This window comes from Gobius niger (assembly GCF_951799975.1).
Source record: "Gobius niger genome assembly, chromosome: 4".
NCBI classification, from domain to species: domain Eukaryota; kingdom Metazoa; phylum Chordata; class Actinopteri; order Gobiiformes; family Gobiidae; genus Gobius; species Gobius niger.
The window spans coordinates 25,077,714-25,090,473 of record NC_136855.1 but is presented as its reverse complement, the minus strand read 5'-3'; the positions used below and the strand labels follow the sequence as shown (position 1 = coordinate 25,090,473).

The following is a 12,760-nucleotide window of genomic DNA, read 5'->3' as shown; positions in this document are numbered from 1 at the left end:
TTAAACAATATGAGGACAATAATAATTGAGGTTTCTGTTTGACCTCCATCGGAATAAAAACGTGCTGAATAAACGCGCGTTAACAAACAAACAAAAAAGGCGTCTGTCTTGCTGAACCAAGTGAAACATGTCTTGTTTTTATTTGTGATGGACCGTGCCGTGCGTCGACGTCGCGCCAGTGCCCGTTGACCGCGTGCGTGCTGCCCATTGGCTCTGATGGGCGTCGCCGCTGGTCAGGCGCGCGCCCGCAGATCTAATTACGCGCGGCCCTCTGCCAATTAGAGAATTACATCACACCTTTAAATGGACTCGCTCTCAATCATTAATGATACGGTGTCATTCGCGCTGACAGCTTCTCGTTGTGCGTTATGGCAACCTGACACGCGCACGGACACTGCGGTAGGACTCGATGCTCGGGGTTAATCATGAATAATGTGAGGGGAGAGCAACTGCGTGTCGGGTCAGAGCGGGAGATATAAATTTGGGACTATTTTATGTTTAGATTTGGGGCGAGCGCGGTGTATTCTTCCGCGCTTTACTTTAGGCCTTCGGTCGTTAGAAGCACGTGAGGTCATTTAGTCTACAGTTTTAGGACACTGTCCCTGCGTAAAAGAAGGGCATCACGTGTCATCTGGACGTAAAAATATTAATTAGGCTATAAAAAAAATTATTTGGTGAGAAACTTTGAAACGCAAGCTCCATGCACAGGCGTGGGCTTAGGCTAAATAAAACCAGAAGGAGCAAAACGCTAAAAAAAATAAATAAATAAATAAATAAAATAAAAAAAAGGAACCTCGCTTATTTTCTGAACAACAACAACAACAATACAACATCTATAAATGTATTTATGGCTATGTCTTAATGCTTCACATATACTGGATATAGGCCCGTAGTTTTTCTGTTGTAAAAAAAAAAAAAAAAGAAAAGTAGGTTAAATCTTTCTCGCCCTGTTCTAATTACAGATCAACGAGCAGCAATGTCGCAGCGTAGTTTGTTTTGTGGGTCTTACGGCATTTGAAGAATCTAATAAGATTATCTGGATTGTTTTATTGAGGGTAATGAAGGACATCATGGGCTTATAGTTTTAACTAATTAATAAATGGCCTTGGGATGCAGGGTTCCACACGATAGAAATTAAGTGTTTTGGAGACATTATGTCTCCACAGTTTTCTTTTTCACTGCGGAGCTCTGAGGTTAATGGGCCTGCATTCTTGTGCGTAAACGCCATTGTTTTTCCGTGTTTATTTGCGTTATCTGAATCTGCTGCATTGTGTCTGCGTAATCTTATTTGGAAGTGCTCAATTACATGCGTTATCTGGCTTATGTTATTTAAACTTCCGACAATGTCACTCTCTCTACTCCCCCTTTAGACTAATTATGAACACGTCAATATGGATAGTAATTAAAATCTATTTTTCAAAAAGTATTACAAGTATTTTGGCACCACATACACGTGTCTTTCGTGTCACAAATCCCTTCAAAGCCAGTTGGCTAAACTCGTTTTGACAGGTAAAACGATCACGTGAATGTCAGGTTTTCACTTTTTTGACTGATCGATGAAACAGGCCCACTCGAAAAACGTAAAACATTAGTAAAAGCGCACAAAGATAAATAATCACCGTGTCGCTGGCCATTCATTTTTCCTCGCGCCATCCCGTCACAGAGCGCACTTAGAGAAGGTCATCTCACCCGCGCACTCTAACGCAATTCAGCGAAGGAAAATAAACCGAGGAGGAGAAGTGACCCTTTACGAGCTGCCCCGCACAAAGAAGGGGCTCGGGTGTGTACTCCAATGTATGTGTGTGTGTGTGTGTGTTCGGTTAGTTTGTTGTGGCTTTACTGCGCGTATGGCTCACAGGTGATGCCAGCAGCAGATAAGAGGTCGCCCATTCCTGCGCCGCTGTCTAGACCAGGAGAGTATTGGCCTGTGTGTGTGACTCAACCGGAGCAACTGGACTAAGCACAATTTACAGCACATTTCTGCCCCCGAGATAGTAAATGACCACTGGCTGCGTCTTCGTATAGGTCGAGGATACGCGCGCACGGCCCAGTGAAGGGAAATACGCACATGATGAGAAGAGTGATAAGAAATACAGCCCGGAGGCTTCACCGTTGATAGACATGAGTAAATCCTCATGTTGGCCAAACAGGACAGACTAGATACAAAAGCTTGAGTTTTACTTCTTAAGCTTGTCTTAAATCCGTCATAAAATATAGGCTTCAATAATTACGCATTGGAACATTTCAATTAAGAACAAATGCATCGCTACCAACACCAATCTATACACTCAGGCTCTTTCTTAAGGACACAAACACAATGTTATTTTGATAATGTCAAAATATCAAAGGTGTTGGACTTGCTCATAAACTGAACCCTTAGCAATAATTCATTATTACATGCAAAGATGTCAAGGGATGTCAAGTGTTGCGTACAGCTTTTTTATTTTTGTACCAGGTAATAATTGCTTTACCAATTTTCTACCAATAAATAATATAACAATAACTTACTTTTTGTTCGAGAAGCTTAAACAACCTGCACCTTCTTATTAATATTTAAGATAAAGTATTTTTTACAACACGAATCATTTTGCAGATTATCATGCAGACCTTTTTAAGACAAAGACACGTGAGTCACGGACTGGACTCCACAAAAATGTATCAAAAAAAGAAAGTCTTTTGAAGAAGACACAATTTGAGCAAAATGCTGGGTTGGTTGAATGTCCCTTTAAGTGGAAATGGCTCCAAAAGCGTTGTAAGCGATGTAAATCCAGGTTTTCATGCAACAGTTTTGTCCTTGTTATTCTCCAACAAAAATATCAAAAAACGAGTGCACGTCGGGGTTGAAAAAAAAAAATCAAGAATGGACTCTTGACTTTTCGCTGTAGTTTTTAGGATGTGGTGATGAGCTGCTCACATGCAGGAGAGGATCAGGATCATGCTGCAACTGTCTTTTTGCAGATGTAAAAAAAAAAAAAGAAAAAGAAAAGAAAAACTGGACAGAAAAAAAGAGAAGTCCTTGTTTCACGTCTCCACCGGGCTGGGGACCATACTGTTGGGGGTGTCTGGTAACTGGGAGGACAAAGAAGTCACGTCGCTGCCCGAGGAGTTCCCCAGAGAGCCCGACTCAGAGAACGACACCTGAAGGAGACAAGGACAGATACTGTGTCAGCATGTACAATACGCGACATACTGGCATTTAGAAAAGCCTATTCAAAACCCGAATCCCACATTTATTGAGAAGAAAGAAAGGAAGGAATGCTTTATATGTCCGTTATTGTGCCATGATCGGTACAAGCATCAAAGTATCGAGGTCAGGTGGGCTTGTTATCAGATGTGTATACAAATACCAACTTCAAATCCACAGTTCATTCCATCGCCAAGAAGATTCCCTCTATATATGTATTTATTGAAAATTAAAGCAAAAATAATTGACTATAAATTAATAATGACTATTGTTACCATAGTAGCCTTTAAATAAGCTGAGCGCATTTTATCACAAACTGGCCTTTTGTTTTTACGCCGTCTAATTATGGCTTACATGCCTTCTTTTTGTCTTATTGTTTTCGGGATATGTTTTTTCCAGTGTTTGTTTTCAAAAGTAAAAAAGTAAAATAATAATAATTTCCCTTTTTTACTGACCATTTAAGTTGTTGAAGTAGTGTATGTAAAATGTAAAACCAAAAATAACAAAAAAAACAATTATATAGATACAATTATTCCCCATAAAGACAGCTTGAAATGGCCCAAACCCTCACGTGTTGCTTTTTGAAAATTAGTCAAATGTAATATTAATTTGGAGATGCATTAAAAAAATCATTGTTTCCAATTCCAATACAATTTTGAAAGCTTAAATAAATAGATAATTACAGCCATTTCCTCCACAGCTAATCTTGTATAAATGGTTTGTATTAATGTGCATCAATTATATAGAATAGAATAGAATAGAAAAAACGTTATTGTCTACCATACACAAGATGGCAGAAATTTGCCTTATATTTATATAAAAGTATGATTTTTGGTCATCTTAAAAGTATAAACAGTTCATATTATGTTTATGTGTGTCCCCGTCCCAAAGCCCCCACACACCAGTTGTTGGAAAGCGGGTTGATCCAAGTCGCTCTGCAAGGCGAACTCACTGAGGGCTTTCCATGGAGGCTGGTAGGTCTGCACCTCCACTGGATTGCCCTGCACCGTGCTCTCATGCCGGATAGGACTCCCAGCCACCAGCGGGGTCCCGGTCAGGCCCTGCAGGTTCTGAGGAGACAAATCAGATCAAGCAACTTTTTCTATTATTTTGTCTTGATTTGTGACATGAAAGTTTCCGTGGGGGTTACATTTGATTTGATTTTGATAACATTTTTTCACATTGATGCTGTTGAACTTGGTTATCGGTTGTTACGCGTGTATGTAAGATGATAAGCCATGTTAACCATTAGAAAGACATAGTTGCAATTAATTAAGTATCAACAACAAATTAGCTTTGACTCTGCATCAGGTCAAGAGGGCAACTAAAGCCAAAGCAGTTGATACATTATTCATTGAGTTAAAGTTTGAATACAGAAAGGAACTCTGAACCAATAAGGAAAGTCTGACTAAAACAGCTTAATAACAATACATTATTACAAATATTTATACAAGTTTTCGAAGCAGCACTTTTCTCCAACTGGTGACATGCATGCACAATAAAGTGTTGAAATGAAACGATTCAAACTTACGAAGATGCTTACAGTCTTATCACTGTGCTGCTGCTGCTGGAGCTGCTTCATTAAGATGGACTTCTTCTTGTCCTTGCAGCGCTTGTTTTGGAACCAGACGCGGATGACCCGGGGGCTCAGGCCGGTCATCTCCACCAGCTGCTCCTTCATGAGCGCGTCTGGCCGCGGGTTTGCGTTGTAGCACGTCCGCAGCGTGTGCAGCTGCTTCTCGTTCAGGACGGTCCGCACGCGCGTCGTCTTCTCCGACTGCTTGTGCACGTGGTTCCGATGCGGAGCCTGCCGCACCGTGACTGGGTCTGCTGAGGTCCACAGACAGAGAGTGTAAAGACGAGTGCGCGCTTTTTTCTTTCTTTTGTTTTTAAATTAATGACGAGCATTTTCAAAACAAATCTCGCTCGCCACATTTTATGATATCCTACATCGTCTGTTTATTCTTCGTTTTAATTTACAGGTCGATATAAAGTTGCACCGTGGATAGATTATGATTTTATAACACACCATTTTTTTGTGCTTGATATGGGATGTGTTATTACTGACGAAAGCAATTATAGAAGAGGCAAAGGTGATCGTGTTCATTCACAAGGTGCATGGGCCTATAACTGTGCGTACACAAGGCTTAGGCTATTCTAGTTTACCTTTGAGTAGTAGGCAAAGCAAATAAAAGAAAATGCAGGAGTAACGAGATAGAGAGGGACAACACATTTCCACCGGGTTTAACGAATTATTATTATGATGATTTTTCCCCTAAGGGTCTTGACTCTTGAACATGACAGAGTCAAAAATACACTCACTCTCCACACAGCCGATTATTCAGATAATGATTACAGAGCAGTTTGTGTCTGTTAATAACAGAATTTAATACATTTGACTGATTTAATTGTATGTCCTCATTTAATAGTCTACAAGCTAAAGAGACCCAATGCCAATAACCGTATATCCTGTTTTCGAAGGTTTGTTTCCACCAGCACACAGAAAAGCCACTTTACTAGTTTTACGCATAACATAAATGCCATTCTGACCTGCGAGGTGTAGCGGTCTGTTGGAGTGCATGTGTCCAGGGCTCAGTGGGCTCCCCGTAGCGCTTCTGTCCAGCAGTAGGCTGTGGTCCGCGCGACAGAGCAGCTCTTCGTCCCGCAGAGAGAACTCGTCCCCGGGCAGGAGCTGGCGGCTGCACACCGAGCAGCGAAAGCACTCGATGTGGTACACATTGTCCCGGGCGCGCATTACCAGGTCGCTGCTGCTGAAGCCCAGATTGCACTTCGCACATTTTATACCAAATAACCTGTAAATGTTGAAATCATGAGTGAATGAAATAAGTAAACACTATGTATTAAAAACGCTTCAAACGAAAACTGCAGGCCAAGTCTGAATTAAAAACAATACTTTGTAACCGGTTCAGTAACAAGTTATAGGCTGACAATTTTAACGGGAGATATTGCCACAAATTTTCACAAGATGTTTAGTGTATTAGAGCTAAATTTAACATTTATTTAGGCTTGAAAAAATTGCACCACCATCTTTCAATGCGTAATGCGTTTCTTTAAGAACCATTTAACGCAGCACTTTGGCCAAAATGTAATGCGCATTTTAGTGTCATGTAGCAAAGAAAAAAAAAAAATCATACCTGACATAGTCCCTCTTGCAATAGGTTTTGCCATCTCGAACGAAACACGTACAAGTCTCGTCCAGGTATTGGCTGCACTCCGCGCACTTGAGGCAGGCTGCGTGCCACTCAAGGTCCGGGGACACTCTCAGTATGTACTGGTCATGGATTTGACTTCCACATCCGACACACATCGCGAAACCTGACTTCTCTGCAAACAGACGTGAATATCAGTCCAGTGTAAATGATTCACCAGCTCAAACTACAGGTTTAAACCAAGATGCTGCGCTTCATGCATGGCTCCTTCTGCTGACCCGACAACTCCAGACGTTATGTAACACTCAACACTTTGGCAGCATCATTTCTTCCTTTTACGAACAACAGAACGTGAGCATGTTGCCTTTCTTTGTTCTGGAGGCCAAACTAACGCATTTTACCAAAGTGCAGTTGGCTCTAAAAGCTGTTGCTCAACATCGCGGTAACATTTAAGACAAATGCGGAAAAAAAAAAAAAAAGACCTCACGTCATTCCACTTACTTTTGGAATGATCCCCCATATCATCCAAGAAAGAAGAGCTGAAGATAATATCCACCATACAGAAAGGATGCCAGGCAGCGGCCGACGCAGAAACGATGTGAACGCAACACTGGTCCCTCGGCTGCCTCCCACAAAACTTGTGTCTCCTCGGACAGAAGAGGGAGGGGGGCAGGAGAATGTAGGGTCCGGCACGCCGTCCCGTGACGTCATGACGCAGATCAGATGGACTCTGCCCCTCAGCAGTGTTACGCCCAGACGAATCTTTGTGCGCTCCGATATGGGTCTGTATGTTATACGTCTGTTTTACGCACAAAATCTGTTCATTTAAAAATACGTCTTAAAGTGTACCTCTAACTTTATTTTTTGATTCTTATTTATTTATTTTTCACAATGAATCGCCTAAATAATAATAATAATGAAAAATAGCTATATGGGTTAATGTTTATATAATCTAACAAGCATGAAACAAGCCTCTTTTTATATTTGTTTAATTAGTTGGGACAGTGCGTGTTAATGGACACACATGGGACTCACATGCCGGATTGTCGTCATGGGCTAATTCATTAACATCAATGGGGGACAACTATCCAGTAGGGCATGTGTGCTGGTAAAGAAACAAAGACCTGCCAACTGACAAATGTTCGTTCAAGTTTTATGTAGGAATGACAGTAAATACATTTTTGACTGAGCAATTACCCCCAATTCATAATTTATTGATTGATGTACTTGTTTGTTTATTTGCTTGTTAGTAAATTATCAACAACGAGCAAAACATTGATCAGAGCCTATTTATATATCAATGCAATATCATATGCAATAAAAAAAACAGCAATTAATATCCATACAAATCACCCTAAAACAATATCCAAACAGGCACAAAACACTGTCCACGTGAGCTATAGACCATTGTCCTCGTCGTTGTTGTGCGTGAGTTAGAAAAGTGACTCAAGAGGTAAAAACTTGGATCTTCAGAGAGGTTTTGGATGTAGGGTCAGACTGGAACAGAAGTCCCGAGTCAGAGGAGCGGCTGAATGTATTCGAGTGCATTGCCATCTATTGGGCAAAGAGCGTCACTGCTTCTGCTCGAGATCTGTTTCCAAATGTTTGCGCAAGAAGTGTTTTCAGTTGTGAGGATTGATTTTAATGTTGAGGCATGTATTTAAAAAAAAAAAAAAACAGTGACTCTGTGCAGTCCATCAAATAAGATGGCAGATTTATGGCCGGATGGATTTGGGAGGTGAGCATCTTGACTCATTGTCATGAATAACTTTATTGAGCTCCTGTTTGGTCTTTGTTAATTGTGAGTCAAGTCTCGGTCAACCCTTCACGCTGCTTGAGTCACACGTTGTGCAAAAGGCAGTGGTTTGGAATATGTAGAAATCGATGGGTATGAGTAAGTGCTTTATTGTATTTATAGTGAGATAAAAGCACAAAAAACAAAAAAAAAACGAGATAATAGCTACACTGTATAACATATTTATTTCATGTCATATTTGACTGTATAATAATGATCTATAGCATTGAGGCTACTTTAAGGTAAATAAATCAAAAAATCAATAGTTACTTAAGTCTTATTAATGTACATGATAGTATGTACTCAAATTAGTTTATTGCATTTTGTAGCTTTTCAATAATTTGTGATCTTTCACATTATTACAAAGAGACGGAGAATCAAAGAATGGTGCAGCAGGTGCAGAAGTATTAAGTAAGTATAAAAATTAAGAAATGCAATGATTATTTGCTCAGATTATTTGCTTTAATCATAATCAACTCCCATAATTCGTCCAGTGGTTGGTGAACAACTGCATGATCATAAACCTGTTAGGGTAATTGACTTAAATGTTAAATGATCTTAAATCTTAAATGATTATTAATTGCGATTCATATTTAAATACTTGAGTCATGCATATTTTACTGTGCAGTAGGGAGAGTGTTTAATGTTTGACCTTTATTTAACCAGGAACGTCCCACTGACTTAGGGGAGTCCTGGCTGCAGAGGGGAACCTATTGTACATATTTTTAGTGGTAGGGGAAACTGGAGGAAACCTTCAGGGAGAACATGCAAACTCCACACAGAGAGGCCCCGTCCAGGTGGGAATCGAACCCGGAGACCTTCTAGCTGTGACACATGAGCTCTAATCGCTGCGCCACCATGCCACCCATATCAATTATCAATATTAATATCTCAGGTCAGAGGTCTTTGATATACTTAATCCACCATGACAGGGAATATCCTTATTGTTTGTGACCTATTAATGACAGTTTGATTGGGAGCAGCCATCCCAGCCTTCACTCAGCCAACATAAAAGCCTCCCTTAAGAATCTCTAATCACACTTTGATGGGGACCATTAACCTCATGAAATATATATGTGTGACTGAAATCGTCCACTTAAATGTTGGCATCAGAGTTGGAAGTCAGACGGGGCTTTGGGAGGACAAACTTTTCACTGAGCGTCTTGTGAATGTTTTAGGATTCAATGGCAGTCTGCCTCTTTTGTCACACATATAAGTTATTCACCATGGTCATGTCTGCAGACTCCCACAGCTCCAGGTTGTGCCAGGCAAACAGTATTGTTTCTATGCAGAATGTCATTATTTTGTACAGACTGACTATAACGAGAGAACAAATACCTAAAATGCAAAAATACGAAGGCACTGTTCTTTTTTTTTTTTTTGTGAAATTAATTTTAGCATTTTTACACTTAATGTAACTGGTGTAATGTTGTTGAATAATTTTAAACAAGTGGAAAATTGCAGAAAATGTGACGGACAATTGGTTAGACTAAGTTCTGTGAAATAATTAACACATCGAGTCGAGCTTACGATAAACTCATATCAGTGGACAAGCTGTCAGGTCAAAAATAAGGCCATGATTTCAATTGTTTGCAAAGTAACATTTTCTGTTAACTGTTTTGATAACAATTGGGTAGTTTTTTGTGTGGATTTATGGATATGTGGTCACTGTGAGCACAAATGGATTGGTCGGCTCCTTTGAACACTGGTGTTAAAAAAAATAAAATAAAAAAATCACAACCTCTTGCAAGAGCTGCAGTCTGAGAGGGGAACCATGTTGCTGATTTATAATTCATCATTCTTCAGAGCTAATGCAGTATTCACATGATAATTAGTTTTAATTTTTGATTGGAGCCTCGGGCAGTTGTGCATTGTTGGGCTTCCATTATTACATTATTACTGTAACTGTCAGCTGCCTGTTTTATTTTACAAATGTGTGTCTTGTTTTACTTTACCAGCTCCCTCCTCAGCTCAGCCTGGTGACTGTTAGGGAATTAAGTTAGGATGGATAATTATAATAATTATCATCATAATAATCATAATTATAAAACCTTTTGAGTACAATTATTTATCACAGGCTCAATTTGAAAATCTTACTTGCAGATTTTGAGATTCAAACCTGCATCAGGAAATAGATAATTGAAAAATGTTTCTTCAAACATCATAGATGGTCTTAAAGGGCATGTCATCTTGTTGTGGCCTCGGCTGATTAACTCTTAAGTGTCACAATGGGCCTGTTTATGAAAGCACTCATGTTCTCACACCTGCGGGAGCGCACCAGTGCCAAAATGATGGCGCAGCATCACTTTGGGGTATTTTAATAGCGGGACGACAGCAGGTGTGTGCCTCCCTGACCTACTCCAGCAGCTGGCTCTGTGTCAGTGGGCTGTCAGTGGCATTACGCCAGGGCTCTGGGGGCACTGACCACAAGGAGATGTCTTCTGTTTTATAACCAAGGCTGATGTCTGGGTCTTCAGCTGTTTGGGTTTTGCATGTGCTAAAGGCAAAGGGTTTTTCTATTTCTTCAGTCTCTCAAGTGAAAAAAGGCTGACTGGATTGACACTGGCTTTCATTCTGTATTATCCGGCTTGGCTTTTAACTCCAGGAGAACTGTGTTCACAAATTGATGCTCTGCTCCTCTGGGGCTGTGGCTGAAACATTAAATTGCACTGAAATATTCATATGTGAGTGCATTTAGCTGAGAGCAATTGATGTGCGACTCCCCAGAGGCCTGATGGAAATGTGGGAGGACCCTGCATACATGCACACAGACAGACAAGGTGAGATTTGAACCGTGCGCAAGCCATGAACCCCAGCGTGTGACGGTCCGTAAAGGAACGAGACCACTGAGGGTGTTACGCAAACCAAAGTGAATTCTGTTTCATCTCATTTTCTGGAACATCACCTGAATAAAGTTTGCTTTGGTTCAATGCTGATTGCGACCCTCTCCTGTAATCCAGGTTTGGGACGAGCACCAAGTATTCACTGGTCTGTGAGGCCCTGTAGGTGGATTAATCTGCGTTCATCTCACAATTTCAATAATGTAACTTGTTTTTTCAAAAGTCTGTCAACAGGGCCAGCCACGTTATTGTACATTGTTAGACCCAGCAAGTATATGAATATTTATTTCCCGGTAGATTTGTGCGGCTCATTTAAAATGACGGCTAATTCACTTTTTAGGCACAAGACATGACACTATGTAAATCACATTCTCATTCAGGTCTTTGGAGCTCCAAGTGATGTTTCCAGTTTCCTCAGAGGAATATACCGTAGGCTTGTGCCGACTGCATGTTTATCTTATGCACAACTACCGCTTCATTCATGGACACTAGCATTTATACTTTATTTGAATGGGATAACGAAGCTGTTCTAAGAGAAAAAGTTGTGTTAATTCGAGTATAAAGTCATGATGATTGTCTTCTCTGCTGACTCATATCTAGTCAAAATAGTCGCCTGGTTTAAAAATACAGTAGTGGTTAAGTGGCAGACAAATTAGATCATACATTATCCTTGCATGTTTTATTGTCCCCCTTGTACACAAAAATGGAGGTCACCAGAATCAAGTTATATGTAAATGCGAAAAGAAAAAAAATGTGTGTAACCATAACAACCATCTCCCGTGCGGATTGCCTCCACCAAATGAGCGTCTGATCCCGTGCACTTAAGAAGTATGTTTGAAAAGGAGAACCTGAGAATCTTTTTAAAGAACGATGTATAATTCATCTATATTTTCCTGCCTCTCAGACGAGTGTCCTGTGCGCGGCGCGTTCCGAATCTGTCACAGTCACTCACACACCCCACTTCTGTTTGTTCTCAACGAGGTCGAGCCTTTGGAACACACGCGTCCAGCTGTTCACCTCCACGGCGCTCCAAATCTCTTCAATGCACTGGAAAAGACAGACAGAGTAGGCCGACTGTATGCGTTAAAAAAAAGCAGAGTCAATAGTGAAGACAAACAACAATACAGGTTACACAGGTTTCCCTATTGTTGGAGGAAATGGCTTCTTCCACAAATAATAGCCACAATATGTATGTTGGGGCTTTGAGCTGTGATTGGTTTTGGGGAGAGACCCATCAATACAAAAGATTTAAAAATGTCTTCATTATAAGTTTCAAAATGAATAAATTCTCTCTGCTGCGTGAGGACGTACCTCCTGGTCGATTGGTGAGGTCCTCAATGTAATTTACATCTGACAGCGCATTTCCTTCATGTCAGATGAGCTGGCATATTGACAAATTATATGAATCGGTAGGAAACAATTTTGTCTTTATTTCAATATTATAAACATTCAAAGAGATCCTTGGCACTCACGCTTACCATGAAAGTCCTTTATTTAAGTTTCTCGGATCTCCATGCATGTTTATAATACTGAATATTGATATACCTGATCCTCGAAGAGCACCTGCACCTTTGATGCACTCGCCCCTCCCCTTTCTGTTTTGGGCTTCATTTGAAAATAGGTGTGACTTATCTGTCAAAATATCTGAATATCTAGACACCCGAGTTTGTACATGAACACCGTGGTTTGGTCTAATATTTGCTGCAACAAACGTTTCAGCATAAATCAGATACTCTCCCTCTGAAATGCTCGAAATTTTATCAACTCAATG

General features: G+C 40.4%; 1 protein-coding gene across 4 annotated transcripts; it reads right to left on the bottom strand.

Annotated features, from left to right (window-relative positions):
- Positions 1 to 2,604: 2,604 nt before the first annotated feature.
- isl2b (ISL LIM homeobox 2b) lies at positions 2,605 to 7,131 on the bottom strand. Of its 4 annotated transcripts, none has more exons than XM_079555783.1 (6): positions 6,856 to 7,131; positions 6,340 to 6,529; positions 5,735 to 5,997; positions 4,716 to 5,014; positions 4,087 to 4,254; positions 2,605 to 3,138 (listed from the first exon to the last, which is right to left on the bottom strand). In XM_079555783.1, the coding sequence occupies exons 1-6, from the start codon at positions 6,911 to 6,913 to the stop codon at positions 3,022 to 3,024; spliced, it is 1,095 nt and encodes a 364-aa protein (XP_079411909.1). In that variant the 5' UTR covers positions 6,914 to 7,131; the 3' UTR covers positions 2,605 to 3,021. The 4 variants fall into 4 exon arrangements, with proteins under 4 accessions (XP_079411909.1, XP_079411911.1, XP_079411910.1 ...); XM_079555785.1 differs by having other exon boundaries at positions 4,728 to 5,014; XM_079555784.1 differs by having other exon boundaries at positions 4,716 to 5,011.
- Between the last annotated feature and the right edge of the window lie 5,629 nt (positions 7,132 to 12,760).